General features: G+C 42.3%; 1 protein-coding gene across 1 annotated transcript; it reads right to left on the reverse strand.

The window, feature by feature from the left end:
• Positions 1-3,422: 3,422 nt before the first annotated feature.
• mtpn (myotrophin) lies at positions 3,423-16,806 on the reverse strand. The gene is made up of 4 exons (XM_041964013.1): positions 16,436-16,806; positions 13,496-13,609; positions 12,553-12,636; positions 3,423-4,784 (listed from the first exon to the last, which is right to left on the reverse strand). Exons 1-4 carry the CDS (start codon positions 16,505-16,507, stop codon positions 4,698-4,700), a joined length of 357 nt encoding a protein of 118 aa, XP_041819947.1. The 5' UTR covers positions 16,508-16,806; the 3' UTR covers positions 3,423-4,697.
• Between the last annotated feature and the right edge of the window lie 5,627 nt (positions 16,807-22,433).

The raw sequence follows: 22,433 nt of genomic DNA on the forward strand, positions 1-22,433 counted from the left end.
TTGACATGTTAACCAACACGAAGAGGAAGGAGCTCAGTGACCACGCGGCATGGTCTGAATTTTGAGGGCAACAAATGAGCTAGCATTAGCATTTTTCATACTTTTGCAGCGGACGTGACCTCTCCGTCGCCTGTGGCGATTACGCCCTCGTCCCCGCAGCTATACAAGCCTTATTAAAACCAAATACAACAATGACCTAAATACAAATCTTCAATCAAAGAATGTACAGCGGTTTTCAATTTGTTGGACTCCTTGGGTTTAATGGTTGATTTCACGCTTGGCTCACCTTCAGGTCACGTGACTGCTGAACTACAACTGGGGAAATAAGTTATAGATTTGCTGAAAATCAGTCATAAGCTCAACTAATGCACAAGACAAGGAGTCAATAATAGATGAGAGGGAGGGAGGGAGAGATACCCAAAAGGCAATCAGGAGTCCATATTAATTATGCTAATGATTTGGATTTGCTACTTCATTAACCACCATTTTGAGCTGGTTGATCACAAGGGCAGCGCCACATAAAGTCTCCGCAGCAACTGTGCGGAAAAAAATAAACCAGATGAGACACACACACACACGCACACACACACAGAGAGTGTGTGTTTGGGTACGGCATACATATCTGTGCATGCATGTCTGTGGGCACACATGTGCTAATTGCTGCATCTGGTAAATACTGTAGAGACAATCAGTTTTCTGAGTCTATGTGAAGGCAGCGCGGCGTTGAATTATATCTTCAGTGTTAAATACTGTTTAAATAAAAACTGCGGCTGCATGCATGTGCGGAAAAATTCCCTCAGATTCAGCGGATAACTTCCCGCAGTTTTCTTTGGAAAACAGCAGGTGGGAGCAGAGTTCAAGTGAAGTCACCTGCGACTTCTCATTACACTTCCTGTGATTTATGGAATATTCTTCCACATTCTTGGTTGTTTTTGGAGTAAATAAATAAAAGGAGGTTTGGGAATCAGTGCATCTGCACAGTGCATGACCGCTGTGTTCCATACAGAGTGTAAACATGATACTAAACTGATGATCCCGAGCAGGATTAGTGCCTCCCTGAAAGCCCGGGAATCGCCCAGGGAGCCAGTGCAGCAATTCAAAAAGAAAAGCAATTCAAAGACTAAATGAAAATGTATTGCCAATGATTCATTTCACATTTATCATCAGCCCGAACTGCAGGCTTTCTTCTGCAGACATCAAGATTATTTGCTGGCTCGACAAAGGGAAAAATGGGGTCTTTTATATTCCGAGAATGTCACTGTCAACCAAGAGCGGACCTCAGTTTTCCCCCGGTCGTTCACTTTGAAAGTAATTTAAATGAGCAGAAATAGGATGGCACGGGTTGGGAGGTGGGAGCGGGCAGACGAGGCTGTCAAAACGTGGCCAAGTCATTTTATCTCGATGTTTGCCCACATTGCAGTAATTGATTTGTCTTTGTTCTCAGGCGTGAGTATACAAACATGGCAAGTGGCCTAGAGAGGCATGTGTCTGTGTGATTAACAAAGCAGTTCATGGAGCACTTCACAGGCCTCTCTCGCCATGTCTCAGTCTGCAGCTTCCCTCTGGATGTGCTTGTTTGACAGGTCCTGATGCAACCCTTCACCACATGCCACAGCTCTGTTACATGCCTATATTGATTTCTCCCACTCGCTTCTATCCCACAGACTCTTTGGCAGGTCCATCGTCGCAAACTTGCATCATGCAGGCAAGCAGCGTTCAAACCTTCACGACTTCATTGTAAATTCTGGTCGAGATCCCATGAATTCCAAACATTCCAAATGAAGGCTGAAGTTCAGGGAAGTGCGTCTGACGTGACTCACAAGACATCCAGAATTTGCCATTTTGATGGTGCTGTAGCCATAAATGTCTTATATAGGATTTAAAGGTCCAGTGTGTAGGATTTAGTGGCATGTAGCAGTGCAGGAGGATCTACGGTGGCCTTCAGGTAAGGTGGAAACACAAAAGGCCCTCTCTAGAGCCAATGTTTGATTTGTCCTTGTAGGGCTACTGTAGAATCATGGCGGTGCAACATGGCGGACTCCGTGGAAGAGGACCAGCTCATTGTAAGTTAAGAAAAACACAATGATTCCTAGTTTGAGGTGATTATCCTCTAATCAAAACATCATTATCAGTATTATATTCCATTGCTACCAACAGATCCCTTTAAATCCTACACAGTTGTCCTTTAAAGTTTTGAATCAAGTGTGGTGTAGCATAAAGGAAGCATATCTTTGCAAAAATCAGTTTTGATGAGGTAAAACTTTAAATATACTGTCTTGTTTTCAATTGAATACATGTCAAAAAGGATTAGCAATTATCGCATGATGTTTTACAACACTGGAAGAGAAGAATTTCTATTTCCCCTTGTCTCCCTGTCAGAGTGGTCAGAGGTGAGAGGAACTGGTATGATTGCAAAGTAGCTCTAAAATTATCAGGCAGCGCGATTGTTTGTGTGCTCGATTTCTTCTCCTCTGGTCACCAGATGGTCCGTCTGGTGAACTGCAAGGCCACGCCATGCTGAGCTCGTCCCAAGTCCACAGGGCAGAACCCCGGAAGAGTACTCGCCACAATAACACTGTTGTCCTTCTTGGTCCGTTAAAGTCCAGTTCTTGGCTGGGAAAAGAATTCTGACCTTCCATGGCTCTCAACAAGCTCATTTTTCAGAGTGCAATGTGGGCTGAACAATGCAACAGGTGCCAAATCAGCATTTAGCAAGTAGCTCACAACAATTAAAGGTTTCATAATTTTACTAAGTTTTGTTCAGAAAAGTACATGTTTTTGACAATGCAACTGGTTCCAATAGTTCCAGTTCTGTTCTGCTCATGAGACATGAGTTCCTGATGCAGCGGTCACACTGATAAAAACTGACTATGACGATACTTTGTATGACTGCTAGAATTTTCTGTAGATTGTGGTGCATTTTCTGTATTAGAACTGACTGGCCCATTATAATATAGAGTTTATTTGAATCCAGGCATTCAGACGAATCTAGTGGGAGTCAAAGGCAGTCTGTGATTCATAATGGAACAGCTCGAGGCAATAGATTGGGATGACAACAAAGATTAGAGTGTGTGGTTTTTTCAACATTTGGGACAGAGTTGCTTAAGTTCACAGATGCTGATTAGATTGCCAAAGGCTACGAGAGCACCGAGGGTAAAACTGCCATGATGTCCCTTGTACTAGAAAATTACCCGTTATTCATCTGATTCTATGGCACTGGACAACAGAGGAATGAGTGACTCAACATTATCTCACAATAAAAGGAGCGTTAATACAAGGGGACAAATTCTGAGTAAATTAAAGAGCTATAGTGTTTTTAAAAGCTGATGTAGTTCTTGGTTTAGCACCAGGAAACATTATGGGTGATTTCATTTCACACTTAACCTGATTAAGTTAGAAATTAAGTTCAGATGACAAACATTTTTTCTCGATATTTTTATTTATGTTTTTACAGACTTTTTGTCACAACAAAGTCAGCAAGAGCATCTTTTTTGTCCATTACACTGTAGTTATTCATTTTAAAGCAACCAAGAGAGACCAGCGACCATTTCATAGCTTAAAAGCAGAGGCAATTTCAACATGCAGCAAAACAGGCAGGGCTTCTAACCACAACCAAGGCAAGGGGAATACCAACAGCCCCCACCATCCAGTTTCAACTCTAACCCCCATTTACCCATCAGAGTCCCCAGACCCGTCAATTACAAAATACACACAGAAGCTGCAACAAAAAGGGAATTTTGCTCTGAAATCTCACTGCAGGGATGACAAAATTAACACGTTTCTAAAATTCCTTATTCTGCTATGTGCTGCAAACATTGCTTCTAAAGGGGATTCAGTAACAGATTATTAAAACTGCAACATTCAAGTCTTTCTGGTAGCCAGCATGGTGATTGGTCGAAGAGTACAGAATATCTTTTATGCATTACCAACATGAAATTGGTCAAAAAACACCATCTGATATGTAAGTGATATGCCAAGTAGAAAAGGAAAAATCTGACCTCTGGGCCTCTCTCAACCAACGTTCCAAAATTTCGAGATTTGAGGGACAGTTTGGGTCCGTTAAAAAACAAATCAAGGTAGAGGAAGAGGCCACACACAATTAAATGTTAATATACTGAAACTTTACAACCTTTCTTTCACTCTATCTAATATAGTACAGTGCAATTACTGGTCATGAGATTAAGTCCTCGCCATACAATACTTATATTGAAGTAGTAAAAAATGTGAACACGCTACTGATCTATTACCGTTTGATTCCTTTAGAGTTTTAAGAGAGAATTGCGTATAAAATGTGTATTTAAGTGCTAGGCTTTGCGTTTACATTAGCAAGTGATTTCTAGTTTGAGCAGTGTTCTGGGTCCCAGGTGTGAGAGCACTCCCCCAGTGTTTGGTCCCTAAGGGAGACATAACTGACAAGTCCTTCTGTTATATGGCTAGTAACAGAGGCCAAAGGAAGAGAGAGCCCTATCTCAAAAAACTTGGAGAACAGAAGAAGGAGGGAGGGGAAAAAAAAAAAAAAACAAAGTAAAGGAAATCACCAGACAGACAAAATTACCCCCAACAAACAGACAAAAGCAGTGTTAAGACAGAGGTTGATCAGGGTAAAAGGGGCAAGTCCATCTTCTGTCAGGGGACCACTGCATCCATCTGTCTGTCCGTTCACCCACCTGTCTAGCCACCTCCCGCACTGTGGTGTCTCACTTGAGCAGAGCCTTTATGTCAGCGTTCTCGATGGCTTCAGAGACAGTTGTGCCGTCCGGTAATTTTTGGTCTTTGTCAGCTCCCTGTGGAGGAGAGGGTACATGAATATTAAATATGCTTAGTAGGTGCATTCTCCTCACAGTATGATGCCAGCCCCTCTTCATGGAGCCAGGGGTTCAGACTTGAATCTATAGACTCTTTTCAAATGAAGTGTCTTATGGCTGTCTGCCATAGAGCCACGTAGATGACATGCAGAGGTTAAGATGGTCAACTCCAGAGCACTTTTTTCCAAGTCCAATCAAAAGAGCTCTTCGTGGCGATTGGCACCCATTCACTCTCTTTTATGAACTTGCCCTCAAGCAGGACGTTCTCAACTTTGTCAAAGTCGCAAACATTGGACTTCAAACGCCAAGTGCTGTAGCCGATGGCCATCTATCTTAAATATAGATAGCTAGCTGACACCAGAATTCATTTCACTTTTTCAGAAAGTGGAGGAAGGAAACCGTCAGTGAGACTGAGATAAAGCAGTTTGTGGAACAGAGGCCAGCCTTGACTTAAAAGTCAGAAATTTAGCTCTCTATGGCTCAGGAACTAGACCTGTTGCACAAGTAAGGTTCCTGAGTTCCTGATGTGGCTGCTTGGCCCCTGGCGAAGCTGCTGGTGTGGAAAAGGGCTTTATCGGGGTGGTCAACCATGAGCCTACAGTCCTAAGAGTGCAGCAATGTACGCCAGCATACTGTTGGCTCTACATTGTACATGGCTTGGTCACTCCGTGCCTACAACGCTTCCTATAACTCTTGCCTCCACAGGCCCCGACAGTGCCTTCCACAAGTGCTGGCTGTCGGCCACATATTAAGACATTTCCAGCAGACTACTTCCTTGTTTGGACTGTTGCAAGTCATGCCACAGTCACTTTAAGGTTAGCAGTTCAGCTAGCAAACCCTTTCTGATGTTCTGTGTCCGCCGAAGAGACAGATTTTTAACGCAGGGTTTCCCATACATCCTTTAACTGGCGGGAGCCCGCCACAGTATTAAGATTCATAGCCACATATTGACAGATAATATAGATATAGATAATTATGACAGTGCACAGACTTTTCTTGGGCAGACCACCGGGAATCTTAATGGCTGCCAAAGCATATCTAGCAACCGATTTTAGCATTAAATAAAAAAAATCTGACAGAATGACACCATCCATGATCGATTAACTAAAGGACAATCTCCAAGTCTAAGGCAAAACTTCTGTCACTTTGATTTTTCCCTAACTCAGTCACTAATAACTTGCCTGTCAGCCTGTCTTTATCCAGACAGCACATGCAAAACAAAGTCACAGAGGCCGAGGCACACATCATTTGAGCTCTGAAGGATAACAGAAAGAATGTGAAAAAGATGGGAGTGGACGCAATCATTCCGATTACAAAGGACAAAAAACAAATGTGAAAAAAGAGAGAACGAGACAGGCAACGGGTTGAATGCACATGTAGATTCAATGGGCAATAGAGGAGTGGAGGGGGATGTAGTGGAGAGACGTCCCTTTGTTTGGCCTGCCAACTTTAGCCTCTTAGCAAAGGGCTTACAAAGCCAAGGCAGAGAGAGTCTATTGTTGCGTGGAGAAGCAAGCCATCAAACAATGTGACCCAGTTCAAGAGCCCAGCAATGTGAGGATGGTTGTCTGGGTGCATATTCCATGCCGCAGGAGCATCACAGTGCATCCCGAGCAGGAAAGATTCAACAGAGCAGAGCGGGTAACCTGTCAGATCTGCATCTCTAATTGGGAAGGGGACGAAAGACAAAGTAAGAGAGGGCTTTGCCAATTCATAACATGCTACACATTTCTATGAAGTGTGCACCTGTCAACAGTCCAGTCATGTTAAAGCCCTGTTGTGCAACATTTGAACTATAGTGACTGGTGACCCAAGTCCCATCGTGGTAGATTTTCACTACTGAAAAGAGTGTTTTAAACAAAAATACCCAAATTTGACAGGATTAGACATGCCTTTTAGAGACTTTAAAGGAAAAGTTTGACAGGAGAAGCCACCGCCAGCCACAGGCTAACTTGGCTTAGCACAAAGACTGGAACTGGGAAAACAGCCAACCTGGGTCTCTCCAAAGATAACAAAATCCACGCAACAGCACCTCCAAAGCTCTTGAACACTGTATGTTTGTTTAATATGGGCGTCTAGTCTGTATGTGCCAGACCACTTCATGCTTAAGAACTGTAACTTCCTGGAGTGCTGGACAACAGGTCCAGACAAAGAGCTGTAAATCATCTTGCATAAAATTAGTCTTGACTTTTGTATTCACTGCATTCATAACAGACATGAAAACATGATGCAGTGTAGCATCAATTTAAATTCAGGACACATGAGTACAGTGTGAAATGCGAGACTCACTTATGGCGGCTTTGGTGTCCAGGTCTTCAAATTTCAATACACAGAGGGTTCTTTCAATGTAATTCATCTTGTCTCATCTCATCTAGAACAGGCCAGATTCCTCTGGGGACACCTGGATCCCTCCACTCCGATAATACTTTAATAGTTTTATGATATGAACGGTTATTTTGTCCATCTGTAATAACACTGCTTATCCAAGAATAAACAGTGATAAAGTACCAGCAGTGCCACTTTTCCAATAGCTGCTGACTGATTCATATCAGGTACCTGGTAACCAATCATTGTGCTCTCCACTCTAGGGAGTTGAGGGGGTGAAGGGAAGGACGGGAAGATAGGAGGAAGCTTTCTCTTCCCCTCCCTCATTTCTCCAGCTCTGGGGAAGTCATTAGTTGCTGGTTCAAGACCATACCTAGTAACCGACTCTACAGGCCTCATTTAGATGCCAGGAAACAGCATTACGCCTTGACCTGAGTTCTTTCACCATCAATACTGCTCTTACCTGGGAACAAACAAGGCGTCTGTCTGACAAATACAATTATATACCTTCTGTATACCACCATATTTGAGGTGGAACAATCTCATAATGAAAACCAAACACTTGAATTGCCCTGTACAGTATTCTTGAGGGTCTGCCACACATTGATACTCCCTGTGGGTATTTATGGTACAGTTACAATAATAGCTCTGGCCCATACTCCTCCCTGTACCACTATGCCATCCCCAATGACCATCCAGCTCAGTGCCATACTCTTGACACCACTTACATTAATGAGCTTTCCCCAACTTGAATAATGACCCCTTGTGAACACCTGACTCTCCAAACATTATTCAGTCAAAGGGAAGCTAGTGGCCAAGTGAGACACAGCCTAATGAATAAGAATAGACTCCCAGGGTGTCCTCCAGTCAAACGGAGATGCATCATCATCATCATGGATTATGGAGCAATACAAATCAGCACTGGGTCAGCAACGTAATGCCACTGACCTGCCAGAATGTCCATTAAGTTTTCATTATGCCACAAGCGAACGGAATTGAAAGGTCTCCCATGCATAAGTCTTCAAATATTGGGTCTGAGTGTCACTCAAAATGTACTTAAAATGCAATGCTTACATCTGATTATTGAGTTGCTGGCAGTAGCCAAACATTACCAATTTGTGAGGGCAAATGTTATAACATCCAGCAACAAATAAATAAATTAAAAGGAAAATCAATACCTGTGTTGGAGCAAGCTGTGTCAACTGGGCTATGGTTGAAATAAATATATATGGCAGGGGTTAAGGAGCTGCACCAAACCTTGAATGTGAGGTAGAGAGTAATTTAGGCTGACTGGGTTTCACACGGACATGTTCCATTGTTTAAAAAACGTCTTAACAGTAATTACGATTTCCAAATTAAGGGATTGCTGAAAGATTAGGAAATGGTATTACAGGTTACAGACACCTTGCACCATTTTACAACAGCAGTGCTCAAGGTAGAAAGGGAACAAAAAATTCATTCCTCCTGTGCGTCGTGCCCATTTTTGGTGTGTATGACCAATCCATGAGAGCAATTCATATTATTAGGAATTTGCGCTGACAGCCAGGGTTAGTTACGGTGGTGACTAAACGAAGGGGACATTCAACAAACGATTGATTCGCTCTGCAAAAAAGTCAAGAAGTCAACTCAACCATCAGGAACACAGAGAGAAATCCCAGCGGGTCAGGTTGACAACAAATCACTTTTACCTTCGTTAGCAGTTAAACAGATGAGCGTAGTGAGCTTGAAGGCACCAGCAGCAGAGAGGAGAGGGAGCAGCTGACTGGGCCCAGCGATACCAGTTCAACTGTTAGTCTTTAGCTTTGCAGCAGAAGCCATAAGAGAGCAGACAATAAGGATTAGATAAGCAAGGTCTGGGTTTGGCTGGCTGGCTACATAGCTATATCAGGTGCCTTTTGTTGAAAGTAAACATGTCCAACTTTTCACACTCGTCAATTTCACTTTTCGTGAGCCAACCAATCACGGCCTGAATGGAGCGGAACATCAACAGCTACAGCAAACTGGCAAAATGTTGAACTCTTTATGCATAAGTGGTTATGAGTACTTTGTATTACAAGACAGAGAGTCTGTGTGTGCGTGTATATGGTCGATAAAGTTAGATAAAGTGAGAAGAAATGGATCTATGGTGCACTGCTGTTTGGGTGTCTGTGATTTGTTTTTGTGCATTTTAAGTGCGCGTGTGATGTGACAGAGAATTAAAAATGACCAGGAGGGAATGAATATTAAACTAATACTTTTTTTATGGGAAAAATGCCTATATATCTTATTTTGCTCATTACTAGTTACCCTTTCAGTGACCGTAGCAAAGTGTACTCCCAATTTTTTGCATCACATCACCAGAAAAGAAACGATACAGAAGAGGAATCCAAAAATATTTTATCGCCCTAGTTTTTGCGCCTACAGGCCTGTAGACCGTGCCCTCCCTCCTCCTAAAGAAAAAGAATTTAGCTTGTCGAATTGTTAAAGCCCACTGGAACTTTTGGTACTTTAAAATTCTTACATGTGGACTACAGTGAGAAAAATAAATGGCCAACCCTACTTAGTATCAAGGACACACACACACAAGAATAACAACACCTTACAGGGTCCAGTTTAGAAGACAGGGCAACAATGGGAACTGACGTGATAAAATAATACTGCGGTTCTTCATAGTCATGTACATAGTTCCTCATAGGAGACAAAGTTGTGTGTATGTTTGCCTGTGTGCCCTTTCACTGTGGACTTAAAATTAACTGGTGAATCTCTGCAGGCTGTAGTCAGCACTCTCCGCCGTGATCAGCTGGGTCACCTATTGGGGTTAAAATGGCCTTTCATAATTCATTGCCAACAGCAGCACAGCACGCAGTCTGGGGGCAGGGGTCTGCTCCCGTGATGCGACGGGGAGCTGAGCCATTTTGTCTGCAAACACAAACACGTCCGACAGTCGAACACTCACAATTCAGTATTCTCAGCGGGCTCCTTTTATCCACTGCAAGGTGGGGGCTGTGGTGCTACAGGTGTTGCCAGATAGAGTGGATATGCAGCAGCACAGTCAATGTGTGGCTGAGGGACGATCTAGTCATCTCGGGTTAAGGCACATGGCGAGTTTTAAGAGCTGCCAGGGGTTCATGTATTGAGATCTAGTCCCTGTGGTGACTGATGACCTTTTGGCTGCATCTGAGTGTTAATCCTTGTTGGTGCTTAGTGGAGATGAGTACAGAGCCATGAGAGGAGCAAACCCGTGGGTCTGCTTGTATCTTCGCCTTCCACCCTAATCCCCGTTCAGATGAGCTGTCTTGTCTCGCATGAAATCATAAATAATAAAGGCTTTTTAAGGTCCACCCAAGGGGCTCTCATTTCCAAAGCGGAGGTGGTACTTGCATAGCAGAAGGAGGAGAAGAGCTACTGGCTTTCAGGGGGATGTGCTGTTGCTGTAGGTATATGACTGGTAGCAAGGGAAATAAAAGAAAATGACTGCAGTCAATAATAAACACTTAATTTTCATAAGAGCCAGTCTGCTGATAATAAACCCAAAGCCTAGCACTGTTATGTGGGGGTGACATTCGACCATATGATATTAAAAACTCCTATGTACGTAAATGCATCATCTAGCAAACAGGTCAGATCTCATCTTGAACTACAGCATGTACTTCCTCCTTCTCAGGAAACCTACCTCCAAGGAAAGGCCGAGGCATCCCCAATATCAGAAAACCAAGGCATCTTTCTACCAACTTGTTAGCACAATAACATAAGCCCATGATTAAAAAAAAAATACTGACAACGACAACGAAGCAACAGTTTTGTGTCAAGCAGAAGTTTAAATCAATGATTTACCTGCCCATGCTGCCAATGTTACCCAAGCAACTTTTACAGGAAAGAACTTACTGAGTAGTGAACTGCTATTTTCTTCCTGTTGGCATTGGCTGCTTCTTTTGGTTCATCTTTGAGCCAACTGCACTGACGGCCAGCTGACAGCAGTAGCCAGCTGCCGGCCAGCTGCTGGCCGAATGCTTGCAAGACTCTGCTGGCTTGTTGATGCGAGGGCCGGGGCGTGCGGCTGTGTTGATGAAAATGGGAGATTAATACAGCCGATGCCAACAGGAATAAGTAAGCAGTGGAGTACCGCGCAAGTGTCTCTCTAACCGAACACCGGTGTTTCCCATACAAATGTCTGCCTCAAAGTGCGGCTGAAACTGTGAACTGATTGAAAAGTCTGCCTGAATGGTGCATATGGAATTGTATAGAGTGCAAAAAATGACTTCCCTAATCGGTAGTGTGACTTAGCTTGTGAATGCCCCCCTCCCCTCTTCGCATTACTTTCGTTGAGCCAAGATGATGCCACCGTGAAACAACTCTGTAGAGGGGCTTTCATTTACCCTGCCTCATTTAGCCTGGCTGGCAGACAGCTGCTCGCTCAGCCCCCAAATATCTATCTCTCCCTCTCATATACACATATTGGTTTGCAGCAGACTTTGACAGTACAGCGTGCGAGCCATCTACATGACATCATGCAGTCCTATAAGTTATCGGCTCCTCTCTTATAGTGGTGCTGAACTTGTGCTGTTAAGTATTAAGCAAGAGAGTAAAACTGACCATTATTTTTTGTGTGTTATTCAAATGAAGCATATAAGTGTTAAATGACAAAGGAATACCAGAGACAAAGAACTGAGGGAGGCACTGAAAGACAAGTAGCTATTGTGGCCCCCTGTTTGTGTGACATTCATTGTCTACAGGGGCATCAATTCCACTGCAGTCTGGTTTATTTGGGTTGTGGTGAAACAGAACTCCACCAGCCTAGATGACAAGAAGATCTGTCATTTATATGTAGATAAGGGGCCTGCGTGTATTTCTGAGACAAACATTTAGGTAAGATGCGGAAGCAGAAGTACTGACTTTCGGAAAGAAAGCTCCTCCATCTGCAACTGAGGCTTTGTATTTGACTGTGATGGAGCTGAACAAATTTGTTTTCCTCTGCTGGATGGCACTGGATGGATTGGACATTCATTATTGTTTGCGTGTTATTAAGTTGCACTGCTGCAGCCTATGCCAGCTGTTCATGACTTGGTGTTGTCGCTCTCCTCACAGCTGAGCTGCATATGCCCACATGCATCTCTCTGACTGAGGTGGAGTTAAAAGGGAGGCTGAGGTGGAAGGATGGGGCAGAAAGTTTAGATGGAGGCCTGTGCACCTATGAATGAAAATGTTTAAAAACACGGACACAAAACAAGTGAAGAGCAGCAATACTATGTCATGTTCTGTGAACATTCCAGCACAGCCTCCACATGACTATGTTAAAGGGCCTTTTGTCCAAGGAGTTACCTCATCAGCACTCATGGCTCACACTGAGCCTCTGACACATCAACATGCACAGGGGAAGGACAGCAGTGCACTTCTGTGTGCAGATGCATTAGTTAAGCATCAAAGCTCAAATCAAAGTACCAACCTTTTCAAGCAGGACCTTGACACAGGAGACGTGACTCTCGAAACAGGCAAACATCAGTGGACTCAACCCGTGTTTGTCTAATGCCTGTGGGGGGAGCGAGTGGGAAAGCATTGAGTGGTGGACAGAAAAAATGGAGAAAGACAGAATTTTTGGAGAATAGCTTCATTTATCAGCAGATCATAGGCACAGCTGCAATCCTACACAGGGGCAAATGAAAAGAACTCCTGTGAGAGAGTTTCTTGTTTTTGTTCTTTTCCCTTATCAGGTCCAGAAATTATAAGCAAGCAAGCTGCATTTCAACATCACATGGTTTCAGAGAGAAATCGACAGTTACTTTAACATTTTTAGGCTTGGGAGCCAAGACAAAAACTGTATGTTGATAGAACTTTAAATCCTTGTGTCTGAAGACCGGACCTTCAGATGCTGTGCTCTGTTGTTGTGTCCAATCTCAGACAATTGGGTGCCATGCACTTTGCTAATGCAGCTGCTTTGAGCATCACAAAAGCACCATACACACTCCGCTAGAAGTGTAGTGGTGTTCAGAGATTTATGCTGCTTTGCATGTACAATTCTACTGGTTACTGAGCAGCTGCATATTATAAAACAAAAGGTTCAAATTATAGATATCAATGTTGTTAGATGGATAAGTGGATACAGATCAATACACTACAACATCAAGAGAAGAGACTATTGAGTCTCAAGGGGCCAATCAGACTAAATGTGGAGTTTGACAAGTTTAGACAATTGTTGAATGAGAGAATGGACACTGGCTGATATGATAAACTGGTTTTAACAGACTACATCACTTGAAACAAACTGATAACCATCGTTCCAAATCAAGCAGTTTAACAACAGGCTTAGACTATGAAAGGAAGCAGACGCAGGCACTTTAATGTATAAATGCCAATACATTATGATGGGAGCTGGTGGTTGTGGCTCTTACATTGATATCTGCTCCCTTAGAAATGAGGAACTCCACCACTTCAGTCTGACCAAAGTCTGAAGCTAAGTGCAGAGGCTTCCTCCCAGTCTGCAGGGTCCGGTTTACATCCTCAGCCTGTGGAAGAGAAAGACAACAGATTAACAGGGCTGAAATAAACAAACTCAGTTCTGTCACAAGCCAACAATATGCATTAAAAGGAGATCCAAGGGCCCTTTTACTTGAAACGGAAGCTCACTGTTGATACAAGCTCACACTGAAATTCACTGACAAACAATCACACGCATCATCCTCTTCCCTTCACTTCCCTGCTGTGTTGCTGTTACACCTCAGACTGTCAACACTGCAGCCAAGAAAAAAGACAGACACGCTCAACACCCCCCGTCGTTCCCTTACCACACTAACCACACACACAGCTCAGTGCATGCCAGGTGGCCCTCGAGTGACCATATCGAATGCAAGACATATCAATCATACCTGGTGCTGTCAGCTCAGACTTTTCCTGATAAACTGTATATAATTAACTAATTGACCAGATTAAGAAGGAGGCAAGTGGGGTAAAAAAACATTTATTCCCTCAGAAAATGGGCCTTCGTAACAGACTATACCTGAGGAATTTGTTAAAAGGCTCAGGAACGTATAGGCATATCTTGTTACACAAGACCCTTGAATGAAAACACCTGATCTGGGGACAAGAGAGCTGGCTTGGTTATCTGGTTCCCCTGAGGCAACTAAGAAAAAATCTACTCAGCCAAGACCCAAATCAGAGGGAATAGGGAAATAGCACAACTACTGAATTCCTCTACCTGCTGCAGAACTATAAATTGACCTTTTTTGCAGCAGACATCTGGATCTGTGATGGTGGGAAACGTGCAGGTGTTGCTGACATTAGTAGTTATGGCTACATTTCTGCAATGTGCAAGTTTTAGGGTTGTTATTGTGGATGCTGGTTCAATATGCATGGCTAATATAGACTCATCGTATTACACCTGTGCTTCCAATTTCTAATTTTGATACAAACCTTATTTTACAAATTCTATATTTAATCACAAACAATTCTTTGTTGTGTCTCGTTCCATTTCCCCTTTACCACGTTTCTCATTTCTCTTTCCCTAATTCAGCAACAATATCATAATCCACTACAGCACTGCCTGCCTTGGATTGCCACTCACTCACTCACCTTTATCACAAACTCCACTGAAGGTCAAGTACAACATACTGAAGACAATTCTTCTTTTCACACCCCATTCTCCTGAATCCATTAGCAATGATGGATACTGAACCTCAACCCCTTCTAATAGTATTTAAACATTACCTTCAATGGCTGCAACTCCAATGGCTGATAAAATTGAAATAGTTTCATTTCCACTACAGAAAATAGATGAGGCACTGCTGTTGTTTACACCAAGACCCAGTGTAGATAATGAAATGGCTATGACTTACAGTATGACCATCAGAAATGAAGAAATACTCCTAGTGGATGGAAAATTCATCCCTGTTAATTTAAGACTCTCAAATGCTACAGTTTAATTCTGCTCAAAATTCAGCAACTATAATTGTGGACTTTGGATTCTTTCATTTATTAGCCTGTAAACCAGATAAGATTAAAACCTTCCAACTTGAAAGAAACACTTGAAAGTATCAACCAGATGCTATTGATATCTACAAGTTGCAAAAACATACATATATAATGGAGTCTGTGACTATTGTAGTGACAGTATCTTCATGCATTTTAGACCACAAACTGGGACGGACACTTTTCAGATGGGCACAAATAAAATGTAATTTTTCAAATGTATCTATTGTTTTTTAAAGATATTATGCTGCGTCAGTGACCTAATACATAACATCTAAAGTAAATGCGTATATTACAGTATAGCAATTTATGGAGCACAGCTAAGTAGTAATCCAATACACAAATACAATTGTACAGCTGTTACTGAACTGTAAGGAAACATCAAGTCACCATTTACAATAACTTAAGGTAGGACTGTTTATAAAAGTGAAAATGCCTCCTCCCTTAGAGGCAAGGACACAAGCCCAGACAGACACTTGGCAAAGACTTTCCGATCAGTCTCATCCAAACAGACAATGCTGGCTAAGTCGGAGTGGAGGGTGCCGCCGGATTTGCCATCGCCGGGCCTCCATCTCCTTTGCTACACCTGAGACCCCCGCCCACCAGCGACTAGACACTACTGGAGCCCGGGCCGTGTGGTGGTTCATTCGTTAGCAATTAGCTAAACGTAGCTATCTCACAGCACGTTAAAACAAACCCAATTCTACAGACAACGAAAAACATTGTCCAAAAACGCATGTACAGCAAACACCTATTGTCACTAGTGCTGCTGCCATTACAATGGACACAACGGTAGCTGTTGTCTTTCAACAATGTGTGCCACGGCAAGCGGATGCAGTTGTGTAGCTTACCAACAGGTTGCTTTCTGCGGACAGTGGCAACAATAGCGTTTGCTAGCCGAAATAAACGTGCTCCGAAGTCATGGCCAAAACAAGTTGACAGTACAGCGGTAGTTAATGATTATCGTTATATAGCTGGAACCAGATAGGTAACAAAACACCGTTCCCCTGCCTATTTCCCAGATAAGAGTAGCACTGTATGTCGCTATCTATGCTAACTTGGCATTCAGACTTATGTGCGAAGTCTAGACTTAACTGTGTCACGCCTACCTCGAAATGTTTCGAAACGAACTCAAGCTAACTCATGGCTCCGTATGTTGCAGATAATGTTACAAACCCCGAATGACATGCTAATGGTAGATTGCTTAACTGAATGTTACCCAACTACAGCTACCGTGTACCTCCCTCGCTAGCTAGCTAGCCAGCCTACTAGCTAACTACCGTTCGTTACTTTAGCTGAGCAACCAATTGTCAGAAAATCGTTGCACATGACTCACCGAAAAAACTGTTAAATCACCGTTGTCTTACCGTCAGCAGCCTGGCTTTGACCTCATCCAGGTCCCCGGCCGTCAATGCCCACATCAGTTCTTTATCTGCCATCTTCCTGTGTTTGCTCCGGGTGTTGCTCCTTTCCTGATCTGCCGCAGGGCAGTTGTCAAGTTGAATGCTAGTGCGTTAAAAGTTAGCTAGCAAGAGCTAGAAAACTCTTTCCGTCGTCGCAGTGACTACAGTCGTAGAACTAGACTGAATAAAATGTCGTTTTAACTCGTACGAAAGCAGTTTTAGCCGAATGAGGCGTGTAACCGCGACCCGCCGATGAATGACAGGTAAAAATAGACTCAAAAGAAGTTCCGAAAAGCAAGGTAACTGAGAGGGATCCGCCTTTTTGCTAGCCAGAAGTGTTTCCGCTATTGTTACCCGGAAGTTAACATTTCAGCGGAAAGCTTCATGTTGCGTTGAAGTGCTCATGTTGAAAGGAATTACTCTTACGTTTTCTCAACTTCTCAAAGCAAATATCTCATATATCCCTTGAATATTCTTAATGCTAATGATTTTTTATTATTTCTAAGCTTGAAACGCATGCAGTTAATGACTAATGACTAATCGCTGACAGCTTCGACGCAACTACTGAAGTATGAATCGGAAATTCCTACCCTCAGTTGGGTTGTGACAGCATGCTTGGCTTTCCTGTCCAAAGCAATGATGAAGCCCTTTTTTATGCGCTCATCAGTTCTATTCGCCAGCGCACACCCAGAGAAACTGTACAAACTTTTAATTTCTTTACTACGCATTGTTCAGGAAAGTAATAACATCGAATAGACATAAAACATAAAATTCAACACAATCACAGAAATAAGGGGTAAACACATAATCTCGAGAATAAAATGAAATAAATAGCCAACTTTGAAATTATAAAATGACCAGGTACGTTGCATAAAGCTGTATTGCTGGCAGGTTTATTTTTTAAATGCAAACCCATTGGCCTAAAAGTGACTTTACATGCCATGCCACATCTCAAGAAAGAAGAAAAATAGAATTACAGGCAGGTATTGCCAGATTCTGGCCAATGTCTTCAGTCAACGCTGCATCATACTCACAAAAATAGTAACCTGACAACTGCAACATGATGCATATAACAATAACAGAAACCATTAATGGAATGCTAATTAATTCCATTTAGAAGAAATATATAGCCTATAGATATAAAGTAAAATAAAACTTTACATCAACAATTCCATTAGACAAATTTGGATTTGATGGAATTTAAACTGACATTAAACTGAGGTTCTTGATCAGATTCCTAGGTCTTATTTTAATGTTGTTTTGCTGTCATGTTAATCTGAAATCATGCAATTTAGAATCTAAATGAGCAAAACAACTAAGAAAACTTTTAAATCCATTTGATGATTATTTTATCATTGCTGCAAGTTGGCATACATCAAATCTTTTTATCAGTCGACCAGGCTTAACTTCGTGTGACAGCCCAACCTGCTCCAACTCGCTCGAACAGGACGCTCTGGGAACCAAAACAACCAATGCAGCACCTGCTGGAAGCAATCTACGCTTTCAGGGCCATCTCCATTGCCATCCACCATCTGAAGAGCTGCTCAATCAGTCCCTGATAAAGAGAGGATCAGCTGCAGAGCACTAACAGGCCAGGATGGGGAGGGAGAAACAATCATTACTTTACCTTGATCTGTAAAGGATCAAGGGCAGAGCAACAATGCCGTACAACTGCCTTTTTACCATGGCGTCGCCACTAGAGCCTCCCACATCTGCACCCACCCTTCATTTTCTGCCCCCTAACCTCGTTCTCCCCATAAAGCCAACTGTATACAGCCTCTCTCCAGCCTCTCCTAGCGAGATATAGGTGGTGACAACTGTCGCGCCGTGTTGAGAAAATTCAATATGGCAGTACGATCAGAAAAAAAAATGCTGCTAATGAGATTCAACCATTCTTCCATCCTCCTCCTGGTATAGATCCCCTTTCCAACAACCCGCCCCCAGACACCTCCCTCTCACACACACACACTTCAACACACACATATACGACCAGGCAGCTGAAACACAGCTATTAAAACTGTTTTATGTGATCGTAACAAACTGTCCTACTCATGTATGTTACAGATTTTACACCCAAATGGTAATAAGGACACGGTTGATTACCGTCCAGGTTTCTCCTGGTTGTTATGCTAATGTGACATATATGACTGAAGAATGGGTAATCATGAGTTTATATGTGGCTTAAATCAATTGCAGTCCAGCTAGTCATGCCTGCAGTAACGATCCCTGCATACTAATGCTCTTCAAGCATCATAGGAGTTGCTGCTGTCGTATTTCATTACATATTCTTAACCCTCTTTTGACCAGAAAATTAATACTTTATTTGACAAGAAAACTTGATGCAATTTTAATTATTTCGAGTCAAAGTTTGAAATACACTTTTGAAGTCTAAATAGCACATATTATAGCAGTCGCTTTGGCAAAAGTGAGCCACTGCTATGTGAGTGAGCAGCACGGTAAGGTGTTTTTAATGTACGGACACCACAGAGAAAGTTTTCCGCCAGACAGAAATGGTAAGCAATTTTATCTGTTGGCATGACTGCATGGCACCTCCATTTTTCAGCCTATTAGCAGCGCTCAGGCAGCAGGACCACGCTATGCAACTGTGTCCATTAAGAAGTCCAGAAGGGGCTCAAATAAAACACCGTCTCTCCTCTCCAGCTATTCAATATATTGCTGAGGATAAGGCTCAAGTAACAGTGCAGAACATTCAGCACTATGAAAATAAAGGAGTCAAAATAATTGAGAGACATCACCTCTGCAGAAAGCCAATTAGCTATTAGTTCACAGATCAATTACAACCTTTTCAAACTGATGCTTTCAAGCTCAAATGGAACATTTTGGGTTGCTAATTGTGCAGGAAGGCGAAAGACATTATGATTGAATTCTATCCTTTAGAAAATATGCAAGAAGTTTTACAAGCAAGAGTTTGAAGCACTGATACTTTACTGACACATGTTGAGACTTTATACCTTTATCTATTTGCATTAGTATTAATTTGGAATTGTATTTGTGGCCACAAGGTAAAAGTGCAACATTCAAGGTCCTTTAAGCTCCATGCTGGTTTTCACCAACTCCTGCAGGAATGGAGTTCAAATGGATGTTTGTGGCAAATCTAATCGAGGCGTCCTGAGATACGGTATCCACGAGAAGGGGACACAGGGACAGCCTGAAAACATGGCTGTATAGACTCCAGTCTCGGGTGGATGCTTTTTTGACCAGTGGTATCTATGGACGACTGCCAATATAGGAACATTAGATTCTTGTTCACTTCTGAACCCCTTAGACTGTCCGTACCTGTACAGGCACCGACGGTAAAAGCACTCATTATGAAATAAAAGAGGAGATCTGAAGAATGCTGATGTTTTGCATGGGACTGACTTTGAACAGTTTCTTTTCTTTGCTTTCCAGGGATAAACTAAGGAAGATCGACTCATGTTTGCAAAATAAAACAATCATATTTCCACCTCTTATGACCCCTCACCCCCTCTCTACAGCATGTCTTGAGACCATCCTCATCAAGTTGATTAGTGTACTAAAGGGTAATCCATACTTATTCAAATGGTTTAATCCATCTACCTCAGTTTGTACATGGCCTTGTCTTTGTCACGGCTAAATGTAACATGATTAGTGAGGCCCGCTGTGACTGTCGCAGACATCCCAGGCATCCTGACTCTACAGCCTCGGCACAATCCTGTAGATGTACAGAGAATCGCCTAAATGTCAGGTCTGTTTGCTAAGACGGCAATTACTAAGCCAGCTGCTTCACCAAAGATTGTTAGCACGTGGGAACATGTACAGTCGACAGCACTCACGAAAATCCTACTGTAACATTTTAGACCTGTGCAAAAACTCCAACATCTTTCTTTACAAGAGAAAAACATGTATGCTTAGTGCAAGGAATTATTAGCTGGGTTGTATTTCTCGACGTGGGATTTAATACCAGCAGAGCCAAAAGTCATCTACTGAAAGAAAACTGACAAAAGCATTGAAAAAAAAACCCAGAAAAAACCTGTTGAATGAAAAAGAGGTAAAGGTTTTAAAACAGTGTCTGATTTCATGCTAGCAACTGAAAAGTCTTTGAAATGTTCAAAAAGTGACAAGCTGCTTGAATCAAATCAAATTTGAACAAAAACAACCAAGGAAAAATCACTATATTTGCTTCACTGACCAAAAGTTATGCAACCACATGACTCAGTCAATACACAAAAGCAAATCTGCAATAATAATATTAGTATCAATACATTTTGTGTATATACATGCATATATTTTTAGAGCGCTTGTATGAAATACAGTATATAAACAGTTTAAACCTGCTTTAATGAATGTTTTGGCCACTTGGGGGCAGTGAAGGTAGCATGCAGTTGGTTTATTAGAGGTTTTTAGCTGATGAGAGAGGTGAAAGTGAACCAACACATAAAACCACTTCATTCAACCAATTCGTCAATGTGACTGACACCTTTCACATTAGCACACACTGCATAGTGATTTGTTCCAGTGGTTGTAGAAAAATACTGATTATTGCAGCTTTAAAGTACATTAGACGGTGTTTGGTGGCTTGTCCAGCACTGGTCAAAACGCAGTGAGCTACCAGATACGAATACGTTAAAATGAAGCTTCACTACACTGAAGCGAGCCCCCAGAGAAATGCAGCAAGCTAAGCTAAAGCAACACAGCAACTTCTAACCAAACTCCCAGTCAGTCCAATCTCAGTAATCAATAAAACAGTCAGTCCAACAGATAGGCAGGCAAAAAATGTTAATTTTCATTTTTGATCAAACAATAAAATGTCCCGTTTGCTTTCAAACCAACGAAAATAAACAGAACATGTGCTCGTCATAGCCTGATAACAAAAAGCAGGTGTTGAAAGAGCATGTATGTTCTACTACTTTTGGGGACACGTTCACATTAAGCTTAAGGTAAGGTTTAAGTTCGGGCAAGTAGCTGTCATGTTTAGTGTTTAGTGTAAGTCTCAAGGAAATGAATGTACATAAATTTAAAGTCACCATAATACCGAACTGCTTCTGTGGACCACAAATATGCATCCATAGTTAGCGTTAGCGTCGCTCACCGAGCCTTAGCAGCTGTATTCCAGACTGCAGTAGAAAGCTCTGCTACATGAAAAATATGATTTCAATGTTTCTTAAGTCTGATTTTGAATATGCAACAGCTTCAGTGATTTCAGTTTAACATAAATTCAGCATATTTTTTTTTTTCCACACGCCGGGAACTAAGATCTGTTTGCGTCACAGGTTTAACGCAAAATCACCATTGCCAAGTTGGAGATGAAAGCAATTTCCTAAACTCCCAGCAACGCGGCACCCGTGATTGATTCAGACCTCCAACCTCTCAATCACAGCTGGCCCGTTGTACTCGGATATTGCACACGGAGCATATTTGGTTTCTAAACAGGGAATGTATTATGATAGAGAGGGTGGGCATCATCTGGTTTTTCAGTTTCACGATTTGAAAAGTTCTGATAAAGGGAGTGCAACCACAACTCTTTTTGATGAATTTATAGAGCGGGAATAAAAAATGCAGTTTGGGAAAGTAATAAAAACTGGTAACTGCAGGAGAGCGCATTGTGTTTTGAGGGCAGAAGGAACATTAGTAGTAAATAATTTTCCGTCCAATAGACCCATAAGCGATGGAGCGTAATCTCAAGAGAAATTAAATCTCTGTCGATGCCTGCAATGCAGAGATAAAGGAATATTACTTCACGAGGCAATGGCTGGCCATGCTAGACAGATGATAACATAACTATTGTAGGTTATGTTGTTGGAGACCTGTGGAAACATCTGCACATGAAAGGTAACGCTGAGAAGCAACACTCTCACACTCAATGATTTTCTGAAACAGGTTATAAACACACAGGCTGGGATTGAAAGGTCTCGGAGAGCACCTGAGGCTTTTAAGGACCTACAGCCCTCCGGGTCTCATCTTCACCAAATGGGCACCACTA

The sequence above is a fragment of the Chelmon rostratus genome, chromosome 22, assembly GCF_017976325.1.
Source record: "Chelmon rostratus isolate fCheRos1 chromosome 22, fCheRos1.pri, whole genome shotgun sequence".
In the NCBI taxonomy this organism is placed as follows: Eukaryota; Metazoa; Chordata; class Actinopteri; order Chaetodontiformes; family Chaetodontidae; genus Chelmon; species Chelmon rostratus.

Coding starts and splice junctions, on each gene's coding strand:
- mtpn (XM_041964013.1), bottom strand. CDS start 16,507: ATGGCAGATAAAGAACTGATGTGGGCATTGACGGCCGGGGACCTGGAT. Junction 12,637..13,495: donor CTAAGGGAGCAGATATCAAT/GTAAGAGCCACA, acceptor CTCCCCCCACAG/GCATTAGACAAACACGGGTT. Junction 4,785..12,552: donor TCAAGGTCCTGCTTGAAAAG/GTTGGTACTTTG, acceptor TCTCCTCCACAG/GGAGCTGACAAAGACCAAAA.